The 18012-nt window shown below is 45.1% G+C and overlaps 1 protein-coding gene across 4 annotated transcripts in view; it reads right to left on the reverse strand.

The window, feature by feature from the left end:
• The window catches only part of TMEM161B (transmembrane protein 161B), a 919424-nt gene that overhangs the window by 748066 nt on the left and 153346 nt on the right, over nt 1–18012 (reverse strand). For all 4 annotated transcript variants that reach the window (XM_069627595.1, XM_069627592.1, XM_069627594.1 and 1 more), the window contains exon 3: nt 8636–8719. In XM_069627595.1, the coding sequence (XP_069483696.1) occupies nt 8636–8719 (84 nt within the window). The remainder of the gene's footprint in view (nt 1–8635; nt 8720–18012) is intronic.

Raw genomic sequence — 18012 nt, forward strand, 5'->3', positions numbered from 1 at the left:
GGCGGAGTTCCTCTTCCGCCCCATAGTGTGTCCCAACACAGCACCGGGATCAGTGGTATCATTAGACTTGCACGCTGTACAAGTGTCAGCAAAAAGGATCGCTGTGATTGGAGTGGACGAGGAAGGGTGTGAGTGGCGCACAGTGCTGTGCACAAACGCCAACATCGCCCTACGAGAGGTAACAGATGAGGATCTCTTTTCAGATACGGACGGGGATGGTGAGATAGTAATGGAAATAGCGATGCCCTGTGATATTTTAATACAAGCAAGGGAGACCCCCGTCCAATTGATGACAGTGGTAGGAGCACCACCGTCATTTTTTGATGACGACATGAGGCTCGTACCAAACAATTTATGGACAACAGGCCCCCATGATGTGGGACTGTTGCATGGAGTACAACCTGTGGTAATAAAACTAAAGCAAGGATCAATTTTACCGCGAGTTAAACAGTATCCTTTGTCTCGCGAAGCTGAAGAAGGGATAAAAGAAACAATAAATGCCCTACTAGCACAAGGGATAATAGTGCCTTCAAGCTCCCCATGTAACACCTGTATTTATCCAATCAAAAAAGCAAAAGGGGGGTCTTGGAGGATGATACAGGACTTACGCCCCCTCAATGATGTAATTCAGAAGGAGTTCCCTCTAGTCCCGAACCCTGCATCAATTCTATGCAGCATCCCGAAAGAGGCATCACATTTTACAGTAGTAGACTTGAAGAACGCATTTTTCTCTATACCCCTGGCTGAAGAGAGTAGATACCTCACCGCCTTCACACTGGGGGGTAAAAGATACGAACATTGCAGATTACCACAGGGATACTGCGAGAGCCCGAGCATCTTCAACCGCGTATTACATGAAGACCTAGGAAACTTATCAGTTGAGAGCACCATTATTCAGTACGTAGACGATCTACTAGTATGCGCACAAAACGAAGAGAAATGCAGAACAGATTCCATAACATTACTGACTTTGCTGGCCAACAAGGGGTACAAAGTGGACAAGGGAAAGCTACAGTACTGTCTGACAGAGGTCCTGTACCTAGGACAGCTGATTTCAAGAGATGGGAAAAGAATAATACCAGACAGAGTAGAAGCCATAAGATCAGTAGGAGAACCCACAACAGTAAAGGACATGCAAAAATTCCTGGGAATGTGCAATTACTGCCGAGCATGGATATTAGATTATGCGGCATACACCAGGCCCCTATTACAAGCATTAAAGGTGGCCCAACAAGAGAACAGGAAGATGGAATGGACGGAAGAGATGAGCTCCTCTTTCCAAACATTAAAAGATTTGATTTCAAGCGCCCCAGTACTCGCAAACCCTGATTATGGACGCGAATTTTACCTATTCTCACACTGCAAAGAAACTCTCATGACAGCAGTGCCGACTCAAAAAACGTCCTTAGGACACAAGCCACTGGCTTACTATAGTGGTACTTTAGATGCCGTGATGCAGGGCCATTTCGCGTGCGAGCAATCACTCGCTGCAGCCGCGTTCGCGATTGAAAAAAGTGCCACAATAGTAATGGGTTGCCCTGTGACATTGTTTGTGGCACATTCATTATTTGCAATACTCGAGAGATCAAAAAGCACACTGACCACACAGCGGGCGACCGCCTACGAGATTATATTGTCCAGTGCCAACATCCATATAGTGAGATGCAAGACAGTGAACCCCGCCACATTCATTACAGAAGCGTGCACACTGGAAGACATGCAGAACCACGATTGCGCAACCTACACAGGAGAGAGAGGGGAGGACACAGTGGTGTGTGAGAACGCTCTAAGCGAGGGGGAAGTGTATTTTGTGGATGGGTCCGCATCAATTGACGTGGACACGGGAGAAAAACACGTTGGCATGGCAGTAGTGAGGTTAGAAGACGGTGAGTATGAAACACTGGTACAATATCGCCTCCCATCACATTACTCCGCACAGGCAGCAGAACTGATTGCGCTCATAGAAGCACTACATGCAGCAAAGGGTTGTGCAGTGACAATATACACAGACTCAGCTTACATGACAACTACAGTACATGGAGGCCTAGCAAGATGGGGGCGTAGGGGATTTAGGCGGGCAGACGGAACACCAGTACAGCATGCAGAATTGTTGAAAGAGTTAATTGAGGCCCTGCAAAACCCTACAGCAGTAGCAATAGTAAAGTGCCAAGCACATACATCCAACACAGATGTTGTGTCTTTAGGGAACGCGGCAGCGGACGCTGCCGCCAAGGAGGCTTCCTATTTTCAGAAAAATGACACAGGTGAATACATGCTTAAGCACAAGACGAACGAAGAGCCCCCAGAGGGATATAATATGATGCCCATACCACAAATAATAGAATTGCAGGAAGGAGCCAGTGCAGAGGAAAAATTAATGTGGACAAAGCGAGGGTGCAGCAAGTCAGGAACAGACCTGCTGTGGCGGCAAAATAACTCGGGGAAAGTGGTAATGCCAATACAGCTATTAGAGATTGCATTTCAACAGCTACACTTCCCTGCACATAACACCAAACAGCACATCGCAGCAGAAATACAGGAAGAATGGTTCGTGCCTTGTCTCCAGGAGCATGTGTCTCGATTGGCAATGGAATGTACAACATGCCAAATATACAATTCAGGAATGACATTACGCACTCTCCGGGGAACAATTCCTAAACCCATTGGCCCATTCAAGGAACTGCATATAGATTACGCAGACATGGGGGAAAGGTGTAATGGCGCACGGTACATGATCGTGGTTGTGTGCCCATTTTCAAGGTGGGTGGAAGCAGGACCTTGCGCACGACCTGATGCCAAGAGTGCCGCCAAGTTCCTAGTAAGGGAAGTGTTCCCGCGCTGGGGAATTTGTGACGTGATTCGCTCAGACAACGGCACTCATTTTGTGAATGAGCTTTTTAAGGAAGTCACTACATTATTGGGAATAAAACATAAATTATGTTCAATTTATCATCCTCAAAGTAATGGCGTAGTGGAAAAGATGAACGGACTGTTGAAGGGCAGGTTATCAAAACTATGCTTCTCATTAAAGAAGAATTGGATTTACTGCCTACCCCTTGCGCTATTTGAATTACGAAATCAGCCAAGCAAAGACCACCATTTGTCCCCGCACGAGATCGTGACTGGGAGACGGATGAACACAGCACACTCGCCACTGCGCGAACACTCAGACGCTCACAGAAGCGCCGCGATATTGGGAGATGAGTTCACAGATTATTTAAGGAAATTGACAAGGGCAGCGCGCGTGATATCAAAGCAACTCTCCCCACCCTTCACTAGAGAAGAGGGAAATGTAACAGGCGCTGTCACGGAGCCAGGGCAACAGCTACAGCTAATGCCAGGCGACTGGATTTATGTCAGAAGCTTTGTGCGTCGGTGGAATGCACCACGATTCCATGGCCCATACGAAGTAATATTTTGCACGCCCACGGCAGTAAAGGTCAAAGGGCTTGAGGTACTGGGTGCACTTGACCGACGTACGGAAGGCATATAGCAACGTACAAGAGGAGGTAGATGAGGAGGCACAGACAACAGCAAACGATGCAACTGAGCAGAATGTCTGAATATGAATTTGTGTGTGTGTGTGTTGGTACTGGACTTGAATAAGAGAATAACTGATAAGGATACTTAAAAAAAAAATGTGTTTTCTCTTTTTATCTTGTTGGTTGGTATATACTTAATGAAATGACCAAATTATGGCCTGTATAAACCCTTGTCTGTGGATACCCATCCCCGTATCCCCACCCGCTTCCATTCCCCGTCAAATATATATTGGCACTGATGGTGCTAGCAAAATGTTTACATGCATGCACTTAATGCACTTTTATATCTCAAAACAGGAGCTTCCATGGCATCTAACGGGCAGCCTGCAACGGATAGAATTAGTAGAATGAGAGAATTAGTACATGAGAGATGCAGATATTCGTATGAGTGTGGATTATCTGTATGCATCACATTGTTTTTTATGCTAATGTTTGGTCTGGTTACATATTGGTTTGTAGCGTTCATCTCTATCGAGATGAACGAGGGGGGAGGGATTAACAGCACTACTGGGCCCAATACAACTACAAGGGCCAATACAAGGGAAGGTGATTTTTTTGAGATGGGACGGAACTAAACTTGTATGGGGGTATCATACCACACCATCCAGTGCTGTCATCATACAAAGAAAAAAACCACAAGGTGGAATGCAGAACAACACAGTGTCTCCACCAGAGGTATCTAATTACAATGCCCACAGTTTAAATGACCGAAACCCGTCTGCCATATCGTGGTTGTATAACACCCCCACCAGCCAGCCTGCCCCCATACTAAACAACTTCCTGCCAGATAACGTCAGGAAGGAAGAGGAAAAGCTGCTAGCCATACACGAAATATTATATGATGCATGGGCCAAGGGGGGCGGGAATGAGAAAGGGGGGTCTAGTTTGTCCCTTGCCCAGGGAGTTGGGAAGTATATGAGGAATAAGAACAACAGACGGAAGAGGGAAGCAGGGAGGAGGAAGTATGATGAGTACTATGTGCTAGGTCTAGATAAGATGGAAGACCCACGACACCCTCACCAAACAAATAAGTGGTATGCAGATATGAGTGCCACAGCTAAACAAACAACAAACGAGAGCTGTTATGTTTGCTCCCTCATCCCTCACGCATCAGGTACACCCAAAGTACTGTTACCCAAAGAGTTGCCAATTATAGATGCCCAATGTCTCTCCTTCATCTCACGTTATGCAGAATTAAGAACACCTTCCAGGCACATGAAGTGACTTTTCAAATGCTGCAGAACGAGAAAACGTGCTACCCAAAACCGTCAGGGGTTGTATGTCTGAAAGAACCATTTTTTGCAATCGAAGGGACACTTTTTTCTGATAACAAGTGGAAGAACGAAGAAGTAATGTGTAAAGCTGAAGCACTGAGAGGTGTGGCACCGGAGAAATTGCAATGGATAGAAGAAACGTGCACACCCGTATGGAGGGAACACATTTCAAAGTTAACTTGGGTTACGCCCATCGAAAAGCCTTTCAAGCTGCAGAGTGAAAAAGACTATGAACTGTGTTTTAAAGGAGAAGGGAGAACCCCCATGGGAACAAACAAGAGCTGTAACAAGACCCTCACCATCCCAGATCTAAGAAAAGGGACTGCGGCCCTTATGGACACGTACTGGGTATGCGGCAACCAGGCATACCTACACCTCCCCCCGTCATGGAGTGGCAGCTGCTCAATGGCCACTCTGCACTCAGCCCTAATGGTGATACCCGAAAGCCACATCGATGGGAGCAAAAGGACACAGGAACGCATGCAGCAAAGTGTGGCTCAACCAACTTCAGAGTCACAAATGTATGTCCTGTCTTCCGGAAGCAAGGGAGAGGTGCTGACCCGTAACAGACGAGCATCAAATTATATATCAAAGGCATCATCAGAATTATTGGCTCAGATCCCAGACAAATATCGATTATTCAGCTCAGCAGAAACATTTTTTGCCTCGCTCGTATCAAGTGTCCAAGCAAGGGCTAACGCAAAATGGCTCCAGATAACCCGTTGGGAACTAATTCAGCTGGCAAATGACACTGAAGAAGGTTTTAACATAATAAAGGTCGAACTAAGAGCCTTGCGACTGATGACCATGCAAAACAGGTATGTCCTGGACCTGTTGACGGCGATGGACGGCGGTGTTTGCCGAAAAATAGGAAGTGCCTGCTGCACTTTCGTACCTTCTGAAGACGCAGAGAACGGCTCCCTGTCCCATGTGATCGAAGCAGTCCACAACCTAGGAGAAAAAATGAAGATGGAAGGCGGAGCAGAAGATAGTACATGGTTCGATAACATCTTTTCCTGGGTCCCCTCATGGCTTGGAACAACTGTGAAATTTTTGATGCCAGCTGTGGTGTTCCTCCTTTTGATTTTCTGCCTGTGCCAGGTGGGTCTTCGAGTCTGTGCTAACGCAGTACCAAATGGTGCAATGATGATGGTGACAATGGGCAACTCACACGGTACAATAAAAACGATGCAAGAAGCACAAGTACAAACAGGGGTAGACAACACACCCAGGTACCAACTGGTGCCCATGTACCACGACAAGGATATTGTAGATAAGCTGTGGCACACCACCATCAAAGAGCCCCGCATACTAGAATGGTACGAGGAAGTTTGGGTAGATTTGGAGGGAGATGGTGGGTGTATATATCTCACGTGTACTCCAGATGAGTACGCCAGGAGAGGTGAGAGCTTAAGGGGGGTGTGCAGAGCATGGATGCCTATCAAAGGAACTCCTGCATGGGATGAGGCAGTGATGGACGAAGCAGAATGTAGGAGGATAGAGGATTTAAAGAATTCGTTACTTAAGTAACGAAAGGGGGGAAAATGTAGGGGAGGACTGGTCCAGGAGACCCCTCTTGCCTGCGTTTCCTCCCCAGGTGAGGGCTATGGCTCATTGGGCGTTCCCTCGTGCCACCCGGGCCCAGGTGGTGGAGGGCTCACCCGCTGGAGACATTGCCCACACGTATCGAGTGCCCACACGTATTGATTGCCACACAAATTTAGCTAGGCCCAGAAACCATTTTTGCCCGGTAAAGATGGTGTGAGCTCAGCGCACTGTAGCGCGGCCCCCACCCTTGGAGAGTCACATCCCTGTTGCCGCAGCACCCTGGCAGATCCGCTGCGAGCACGTTCCCACGAACAAGACGGACATGAGCTAGCGAAATACGCTGACATTGTAACAGTTCACCTCCCGCAGTGCATTATCACTATCAGCATGACCCGGCCAGCAGGCCTGAACAATGAGAAGAACGGTAAAATGGTCACTTGATGGCAGACAGTCTTTATACATATGTATATATTAATGTAAAGACTACTTGCAAAGTATGCTTTCTTCCACAAAATCTCGTATAGTACAAACGCCTGTAGAATGTATTAAAATGAGAGAGCATGCTCCCATGATATAAGCAATGACGAGCCCACACCATTACAGGTGGATGTTAATAATAAAGGAACACTCCAGGGATCTGTTTGTTGCGTGGATCACTGGGCAACCTACCTCCCATGGTTTTGCGCCATAACTAAGCTAATGCTGCTTGAGTACACGAGAAAGCGAATGCAACTATACTATGAACTCATGTAAAGGATGCGCGAGAATGCACTTATCATGTGTGTATGTCTAAGCCCCTTATGTGCCACCACCGTCACGTACAGTGGCGGGTCGTTTTCTATGTACTCCACCGACCCAACTACTACCTCATTTACTGCGAATGTATATGCATGTAACTAAAATACTGTAACTGCTAGAACATAATATACAAATATGGTGCTCGGACTGGGTATAATCGAGACACATCCAGCGAAGTTAAATGCATGTTTTAAAGTGATTTTGAATAAGTATTATAGAAAGTGTTCAAATGTTTGTGATGTCTTTACCTACATTCGGCAACACACGAGGGAGATACCTTTGTGAATGCGTACAAGGCCATTCCCCCTCCCACCCTGCGAAGGCTGCCAAGACATGAGAACAGAGGCCCGCTCTGCGCTACCCCACCTCCCCCGACTAGACTGGAGCCACTTCAAAGATTTGTAGCCCCCACTGCAGCACCCAAGGCCGCGGCCAGCCACCTGCATTATTTACACCACAGCAGTAAACCTTTGTCTAAACTCAAGCGCCCCCTCGTAAACCCCACAACCCACCGGACCATCTTAGACTTATGGCCCTGTGCAATCAGGACACCCAACACTTTGACAACACGCAGCGGAACATCCATAACAACTTCTAACAAGACAGAAAGACCTATACCGCCCGTCCCAGGCCCCGAAGCTTAGCCCCTCGACCTATGGCCCCGGTCAACAGGACACGGGTAACCAGGCCTCGATATATTACCTCCAGACCCCTCACAAGGTGCATTCCTCCTGTGTTGCATTAACCTATAAAATAACCTATTGGAAGATTTACTAGAGAGAATAACACTGTAAATGACTGAATGACTGCGGTGTGCATGGCCGAGGGCAAGCAAGTCAGGAAAGGCATTCATCTCTGCCCCAGACCGCATTGGCACACCAACACCGCCCGGATGAACTCAAGCCGACCTGCCAGGCCCAGCCCAACCCACGAGGGTGACCAGTGACGTCCTTCAGCCAAGACCAACCATGCCGCAGCAGCACCTATAGTTAGTCGTCACCACCCAATCCCAATGAACTTGTGCCCCCTATAGTATGTAGGTTTTGATGACGTTTTTTGTAAATATATACGCCTGTCTTTGCTATTGTCAGACAGAGCGCTCTCGGAGGTTGCAGAGTTCTTTGCATGCCCTATTCTGATTGATAAACTCCCATTTACGCTCACCCGCACTCTGTCTTGGCCTTATTCCCATCCTGGGAGAGTCCTTCATTGTCTCTCATTGCGGGGAGGATCGTGCTGTTTGGGGACGCTTGCTTTCACACTTTTAAATAATCCTATCAGTTACTGTCTGCATCTCTGAAATTAGTCCACAACTTAATGCTATTTGGCCAATGGCTCTGTCCTTTGCCCGTAAACCTATGTGTATCCCCAAAACATCTTTAGAGCATAGAACAGTTCATCTTCCATTAAATGTCACTCATTTCCAGATAAACATACATTCATGATGTATTATTTTTTGTTAACAATATTTACTTCTCTTTTCTGCTTTTCATTTTAGGCTGCTTTCCTGCAAGGACTCGAAGTTCTTCTTCTGTAGGATGCTGATACCAACGCAAGCTGAAAGAAGCAGGTATTCATTTGGGTTAACAGTTATAAGGATGTGATCAACCAACAAAATAGTTTGAAATACCCAAGTTAAGAACTTGTGTTAAATTATCGTCCAACATCTACCTAAAACAAAACAAAAAAACAGCGAGAGACCAAAAATCAGAGCGGAAAGCAAGTGAATACCAACATTGCATGCAAACATATCACATTACAGTTATTGCCTTGTTGTGAATTCATTCTCCAAGTACTAGTGCTACTAAATAGTTTACCGACTTAAACAGTATCATGAGTTGAAATTTGTTAGCTGCTTGTATTGACAAGGTATTTCCTTCTTGGAATGACCAAATACTCATTAGAATTGTGTATACTACTTTCTTTATGAGATCTACATAGTCCCAGCTGACACCATCATTCCTGATTGTAAGCAGCATTAAACAAACATACAGAAAGATGGGTCAAAATATTACCAATTAAAAGGAAGATGAGAGTCTGATGGGCAACCGAGTGGCTGTTTAACTCAAATTTCAGGAATAGACTAGTTTTAAGTCTTATTAACAGTATGAGAATCAGAATCATATTTAACTCGAGGGCCAAAGCATTCCAGAGTAATTCTTTCTAAGCTAAAGACGTAGAATCAAAGCGCATTTTCCTAATTCAACAAAATGTATGAATGGAAAGGAAGAGTTGATGAAGAATGTGTGATTCTAGCCCAGTTTCCAAACATCATGTTTATATTGTGCAGACTTGCATCTGTTCTTCTTACAATGGGTACCAAAAATAGGTTTGTCAACAGCTTAGCCTGAAAGGAGCTGTCCGATTGTGTGAAGTTAAGTATTCTTCAAATGTTGATGTGAATTGCCGGGAATGGCGTGTAATATGTATTACATCAGCCATTCCTACACAAAAAAATAGAGATGTTTTCAAACCACGCCGTAAAAAATAATAATAATAATAATAAAAACTCGAACAAAAACCGATACAAAGTCCAAGAGCACTCTCAGGTTTCTGATAGAAACAGGTCAACCAATAACTGCTTGCAAGGGTCCAGAGTATCAACCCAAGAGAATGAAGCATTCAGCAGCCTTGCTGAAAGGATCCCCATATAGGGACATTTGGTAATTCACCAATGCTTCTAACAGGAATGCCACTGCTTTTGGCGCGCACATCTCCACAGGCCTGTCCATAGTCAAATGCAGCCTAGTATCAATTAACGTGGAAAGACCTCCCCGTACTATATGCACCCTATGCATAATGGAGAAGAGCAGAGTTAAAACAGAACCCTGCACCACCCGAATAGTAATATTGGAAGCAAGCATTCGAGGTAAATGAGTCAAGGTATACCAGACACTGCCAGAGGGTCATCTGATGTTAGAGATCACCTCAGTAGTGTGGCACGATCCAATCACCAAATGCTGCACTGTTATCAGGCAGGCTCAGTGCAACACATTGATTTTAAGAGGATTACAAGAATACTAGTTTTCAACAAATTACATTGTAATTTGTGTATACTTCTCTAAAAAATACATCCTATTGTGCGTGAGGGGAGGTTTTCATAGGATGTGTTACATTTTAGATGCGTGTGGAATGAAACTTTGCACTATAATGGGTTTCACCTTCAGTATGTTCAATGAAATGCGTTCCTCGTGCTTGTTTAACTTAGCAAACAGGCTCCCGTTGGAAGTACTTGAAATATCCTGGATAGGGCTTTTACCCTTGCAGAACTGCAGATGTCCGGAGCAAGCCAAATCTTCTGGATAGCACTTGAAGACTACCCAAGTGACATTTTTGCGCCAAGAGGTAGAAACTATCAGATGTTGCTTTGTGACCAGCCTTCCCAGAAGAAATAGATTATATGCTGTTGGTCGAGAGCTGGTGGAGTAGAGCCAGTATGAAAGGACGTTTTCTGTCAAGCTTTGTTCAATCTCAGCATGCCACGGGGTTGAGGGCTGAAAATATTGCAGTCATACTTTGAGATGGAGATGCAATTTAGGATGGGATGGGGTGCAGATCCTAAATTCAGAGGGTTGCTACTGTCTTAAGTTTAAGTGGGGTTCCATAATACAACCTATCTAGTGTCAGCTACACACTGCTCAAACAGTTCACTTTTGAAAAGGATATCTTAACAGGTGTTGGTTTGGTTATGCTCTCAGTGCCTGGCTGAAAACATGGAGTGAGTTGGACCTATTGAAGGAATTGTGCGTTTGTGCTCTTGTGCTTTGAACTATACGTTCTGGTTTCAAACATGTAGGCCCAATATGATTATTTTTTCCATGTACTGAAGGCAACGTCTGCAGTTAACTTCGATCCTATTGCTCCTGTAAGCTTAGTGCAGTTAACTTTGAACATTCTCCCCGTGCTATCAATGAAGGCTAGGTTTAAGTTCAAGGTGTGCTGTGTGTTCACAATTTAATCATCTCAAGATATCCCTTAATGAATTCAAGAGAACTGGTCTCAGCCCCAGTGTCACCCAGCACCACAATACCAAGTGAGAGACAGTTCACAGAGGTACATGTTTAGCCCTCATTTGTTGTCTAGGGGAAGATAACTGCATGCATAGTCGGTACACATCTGGAATTGCAGCTGCTCCATTGGGCATATATAGCTTCTAAATAATATGCATGAGAGGATGCAAAGCCATTACATCCAGCATTCTACTGTCACGGATGGCCCAGAAAACCACTCTGAGTCAAGGACAGTTTAACAGTTTTATTGCCAACTTTGAGGTTGGTCGGTCTCTCTCCCTCTCGCACTTCACTAGCACAGGAGTCACTATCCCCAGGTTAGTGCTACCAATTGTTACAACCTCAGTATGCTAAATATTAGTACCGAGCTGAGTTGTGGTGATAACATTAACGATGGTGGCCTTATAGGTCTCCCTCAGGGACTTCCTAACTCTCCCTACTCTTGCCACACTTAGTGTTCTAATTGAGTTGGACGAGTGCATGGCACTTACTCTGTTGGAATCACTTATATTGGCCATGCTCACTCTTACTTTCCTCTTGTTTCCCTACCCACTCCCTGAACTCCTCCCCACCACTTTGCATTCGCTTTAGTATTCAGTAAGGCAGATAACTTTTTAATCAATAAAAGTAATCCAAAGAGGCAAAAAATGCATTGCACGAGATATGAGAAAAACAAATAAATATATTTAACTGTATGGGGCAGGGAAATATCCAACACTCATCAAATTCAGTCAGCGAAAATGGCAGGTTATATAGTAATTACAGAAAGGAAAAGAAAACAAATGTGGCAAACTTCGTCATTGTTCATATATCAGTATAGGTGCTTCTATACATCTTTGAACTTAATTGGCCTATTCTAACCACATGATAAAAGTGACATACTTGCTGGTTAGCTTATGCATGCGAAATTGGTTTCATTCTCATCCGCTGTGATTGGACAGAAGCATTAGACACATGTATCAGTCAGAACTAATTTACAATTGGTTGCTCCAGGAGGAGTAGAAGTGGAGTAAGTGATTACAGAGATCTTCACCAATCATTTGCGACAGTGTCACACAAAATATAAACTTTTAAAACAACTTCCTATTTACCTCAGCAGTTGACACCAACGTACTGTTCTCTTCATTGTGAACCGCTTACTATCAGTTTATTTTGCAACTCCATTGTTGGAAAAACTAATTTCATGCGCTAGGGCGTAGATGCCCACAGACTTAGTTATTTCACAATGGCGCAGGTGTATATATATATATATATATATATATATATATATATACACACACACATATATATCTGTGCATTCTACATTATTATGAGCTTGTATTTGCTATTACCTTCATGTGATGTGAATTAGATGTACACTGGTATACCGATTACTGGGTCTCATATGGTTCGAGTGCAGGGGTAGTGGTGCTCGTGTGAAGTATAGCTTCATGAATTGTTCCCATCACCTCGGCCGCCACACGATGCGAGTTAGATGTAAGCCTCTGTATTGTTTGCCAATTCCTAATTAGGGTTACTCAGTGGATTATGGTGCTTTGTAGAACTGGTTCTTTGACACATAACTCTGCAAGTGCAATTCACCCTACAGGGGCAGTGTTGTGCTGCGATTGTTCTGGCCCTGCGTCCATGCTGCATCGTATCTTGCTGCTCGCTCCTGCCAGCTTACGACCTTCTTTAAATTGCATTTGGTTGTTCTGCCTAGAGACACAAATTATTATAACTCTTTGGAATATGGCTGTGGGAACTCATTAACCTGAGGTGTCCTGTCCAATCAGCATACAGTGTCTTGTCCTTAAGGGTACAGGTTTATGTCCATCTACAAGTTGTTTGTTATAATCTAACTAAGGCATAGTTACTGGGACCTATGCTAGAAACCCTTCATTACACAGGCTGCTCATTGCTTTGCTATGTGCTGTTTCATAAGGACTTTCACAGCTTGCATTTAGGTACACGTTTGGAACGCTGAATATATTCACACATTTTCGTATTTCCCTTAACTTCACTCCGTCTATCTTCCACCTCCACCCGTTGATGTTACTTCTCTCCCTCCTACTTTGACTCCTCCCACTACTACAATTTCTCCTTCTGCACTACCCCTCCTCCCACTACCTCTCCATTCACTCAAGACTCGTCTTCTCACATTCACTGCTTAGTCTGTCTTTCCTACACACGTAACAAACACGTACACTCACACTACATAACCAATGACACGCCTAGGCCAATGCTTAACTTGCTCCAAAACCTTTCTACACAATTTGCTGCTTCCTCCTCCTAATCCTCTTCACCCACACTTCCTGTTTCCTACATCCATATCCCCTACTAACATATCCATCCCTTACTTCGGGTTGGCCAACTGTCCCCAACAAATCTCCTATATGTAACCCCCTTCCTAGGTGTGCATGTGCAAGAAAAGACTTCAAAACGGGTTTTATCCCTGCCCACTTCTCCCACACGGACATGCCACCCCGAGACCTGATGGAGGGAAAGATAGTTCAAGGTTTGTTTTCCGGGCCTTGGCTGTGGATTCATTGTGGGGAAATCCGAGGAAATGTTCCTTTTTTTGTACCTGGTAGTGCACTAGCTTCGTTGTGGGACCGCCGACAAGCTCATCCCATGGCAAAGTAACTGCTGGAGACTGCTGTGTGGCTTTGCTCGCCTCCAGCGTGGCTGTTCTGGGTTTCTGCGCGGGTGGGGGTGGTATCTCTCCCTCTCATGTGGCTCCACTGTAATAAAACAATATGATATGATAGGTTATTTATAATGCGCTTAATGCCGCAAGGTTTCTAAGCGCGGACCCGGGGATCGAACCTGTGGTGCTCCATGTTGTCTTGCTTCCAAGGCGAGCACGTTGCTCCTGAGCTATCCTCCTGAGCCAAATAAACTCTGCAACACATTGGTTGTGCTGCAGGCGGCTTCAACTTATCTGGTTTCATCTCACAACTCATGCCTGGTCTCTTCTCGAGCAGTGCTCAACCTTCTTTGAGCTTGGCTTCTGTAAAGGCAATAGAAAACTGGCAAACATATGTACATTGAGGCAAGGCTGAGACCAGGTTCTGCATTAAATGCATTATGGCACAGGGGGTCAGGAATTTGGACTCTTTCTGTTGTCCCCCTCCATTTCAGGGGTAATACTGCCTCGGAATGGCTCTATACCTCCCAGGAGGAGGCTTGCTTAAAACTGGTGAACTAGGCCAAGGGCTTGACCATGTCACACTACCCTAAACGTGGAGGATTACAATGGTCCAGTTCTTATTGGTAGTTTGGGGTTCTAAGGGAGTCCCTGAAATTCCCATCAACTTTTCCAACCTTTTAATGAAGAGGTCAACTAAAGAGAACTACAGCTTCATGAAAGCCTTCTAAGGGGAAGAGGATCTTCTCCCTAATGTGTGCAAGTACGGTATCTGTTAGTCGGTTCAAAAACCCAACAGAGAGATGGAGTAGATTATTCTGCTCCAAGTGCATCTTAAGTTGCCTGATCATGTCTGTCTAGGGTTTTGAAGGTTAGGGGATGTTTGAGATCGATCAATATCATAGTTCGTATGGAAAGATGGAAAGATGACTGGATCAGTCAAGAGTTCAGGGATACTAGTTTTGGGATGGGCATGCTTGATACTTGTAAACCCACAAGGAAGCATATGAAAGTAAATCTTGAATGATGCCTAAACTGGCAAGTTGAAAGCTCAAAACTTGGAATGGTAGACCCATCACCTCATTAATGGACATTAGCAACTGGCGAGGGTCAATGAGCTTGTTACAGGCAAGCTCATTGGCCCTCGCCCAAGCCTTACCTCCCAGAGAAGGCTCCGAGCACAGCCGGTCCAGAGTTCTTTCTGCAAGTGACCGCCAGGCAAAGAGAGAAGGGACTACATGAAGTCCCTTTGCCCCTTCTATCGCAGCCATTTTCCTCGTTTATTTTTGTTTTTACATTGATTTTAATGGCCGCTATAGAAAGGGAGAAGGAACTACCTGTAGTCCCTTCTCCCCGATTCCTGGCGGCCATTTGTATGGATTTTTTTTTCCCTCGAATCAAGAAACAGTTGCAGCGCCGTTTCTCGACTCGAGAAAAATTCCGATTAGTAAACCCCGGTACAACGTGCTGGGGTACTAATGGTAATTAAACCCTCGGAGGGGGGGCCTTACCGGTCGGGTAAGGCCCCCTGGGGCACTGTTAAAGCCCTTGTTTTACACAGGCTCCTAACTACGGCCCCAGGGGCCTTACCAGACCGGTAAGGTCCTCTCCTCTGGATATTGTCCAATTAGGTTTGAAAGCCCCGACTGCAGAGGGGTGTATGGATATGGGGTTACAGGAAGTGTAAGGGGTTAGCCAATATTAACTTCTGTAATTTTTCCAATATTGTGACACCGAGCACCCATTTTACCCACTTAACTGCCACATTTTACAGTTTATTTTGCAGCAGTTCTGGTCTATCACATAGATGAACCTACACCATCATTTTCAATTTGGCAGCCTCCTGTTTGAACCATTTGGTGCCCCACTCCCCAACTGACTGATTATTTTTTAATGAGCAAGTCTTGCAGATTTTCTGGGTTTGGCATGTCTTGTGGATTTCTTTGTACCAAAAGCAGTCACAGCTTTGACCACCAGGGAAGAGTGCTGGTATGGTACATGTCAGCGTTCATAAACATTGAAACGCTCAAGTAGAGTCGAGGATTATTCCTCGAGAGCCTTCATATACGAGTAAGAGCTTTGAAATCAGCTAAGGAATCTTTGTGTCAATGAAATCTCATCAAGAAAGACCACCAGCTTATTTGTGAGGTCCTGCCGCAAATCCATGTACGATTACAGAGGAATGCACAGAAACTCCTGGAAGCTTGCATGCCCCTGGACCTCTTACAGTCATATTCCAGGAGCTTTAAACACATGGCTTTAAATCAAGAATGTGAATGAATATTGTACAACATATTTGTGTGATGATTAGATAGTGAAAGGATATCTTAAGGTAAGCCATTTTTTTTAAATATTTTATATTTATTTTTGAACTTTTTATTTATATCTTGGCAAAGCACACGTATACGTGCATGCCACTTCCAGTCGAGGTAAGAACTTGTGTGTACGTTTATACACATTCAAACCAATATTTTTGATAACCCGAAGGAAAGAACATTCATACCACAAGTAATGGGCTAAGGGTCTAACAAACCCCAATTGCTGGGTCCAGATTACTACAACCGTAGGGTGAAAGACAGGTCTCAGTCTGATTGGGTAGCATTACAAAGTAGGTATATTTTTAAAAAGGTGACCATATATCCTCTGGACAACTCGCATTAGGCATAGAAGAGAACCAGGTTCCCTTCATATTTATAGCCCAAGCTACATACACTGAATGACCCCTGTTACCAGCGTCTGGCTTATCTTGCAGTCATTTCTATTGAAGGGCCTATATATATCAGGCTCCCAAGCTGATGGATTACTTCAGATGTGAGCACGATCACTCCCAGTGACCCCTCCTCCCCCGGGCACCACCATGTGCTGCTGGGGTTTCCCTACTTTTAGTTTATTCCTGGAGAGCCTGGATTAGAACACGGCTCATGGGACCGGCTCACCCGCTCACCTGGGATCCACAGTCACCAGGAATCTGATCCTCTCACCGGCACCTCAGGGCCAACACAAGACAACAATCGTGCAAGCTCGGACACAGCCCGGCCTGTGGTCCCTGCCACCCTCTGCTGTCACAGTAATAACAGAGCAGCCCGGCCAGGCTCACTACACCCACAGCAACCGCCTCGATGTCACCAATCCACTGCAACAAAGTGCGGCTTCCAGCATTAGTGCGAGTAGCTGCCGGGACACGCCACACTTGCATCAGACCACCTCACCTCCAACAGTATCGAGGCCGCCAGTCTCGACAGTCCACCCAAGGCCTTTGGACCTCCGACGCAATTACACAAACCCCAGCCGCACTATGGAACCGAGGGCGGCACTCAGTTTACACTGCAGGTGTCCTGCATCCAATATTACGGTTGTCAAGTTAGCAAATATGAGTGTTGTGAGGATTGCAGAGGATTATGGAGACGGAGCACTAAGCAGTAGCGGCCATCTTGTTCCCCATTTATTTGTTTATTTGTTTGGTAATGCACACCAAGCCCTTGGGTAGACGGGCGCAAAGAAGAGACAAGGAATCTTAAAACTTAGTTACAGTGCAAAGGTAGCAATACATAGAGCAGTGATTGCAATCGGAGCAAGGTACATGTACAAGATACATTAATTACAAAAGCCATAGTCTTGGTAAGTCAAAGGAAGCATTATCGTGAATATCAGTATATACACACCTACGTATAGACATATGTATAAGCCACCTTACATGTCTACATTGTCATATGTCCATATTGCATACAAGTATGACAAAGCAGACAAGTGTGCGTGCATAGTTAGCCAGGCTATGGTGTAGTTAGGCGGAAGCAGAGGGTCGTGTTGAGGATGGATAGGAATATAATTCATTGGGTGTCGTTAGTGTGTAACCAATTGAGTATTTTATGTCTGAATTTGGGGTAGGGTTGTTCTAGTCTGAGGTCAGATGGTAATTTGTTCCATCACTGTGCCGCTTTAACAGGGAAGCTAGATCCTCCTGCTGTCGAACGTTTGAACCTAGGAATCTACAACATATATGAGTTAGCAGATCTCGTAGGGCGGGTAGCTGTTCTCCTAGTAATTTTATCCATTAGGTATGGAGGTGCTAAATTGTTCAAGCATTTGGAGGTGAGGGATGCTGTTTTGAGGAGAATTCTGTCCGTTATCAGCCAGTTTACCTCTTTCCTGATCCGACAGTGCCCACAGGTAAGCCATTTTTAAGGTAAAATATATGTGCCCTTAGAGCTGGA

Source organism: Ambystoma mexicanum, chromosome 6p, assembly GCF_040938575.1.
Source record: "Ambystoma mexicanum isolate Mex_15411 chromosome 6p, UKY_AmexF1_1, whole genome shotgun sequence".
NCBI lineage: Eukaryota > Metazoa > Chordata > Amphibia > Caudata > Ambystomatidae > Ambystoma > Ambystoma mexicanum.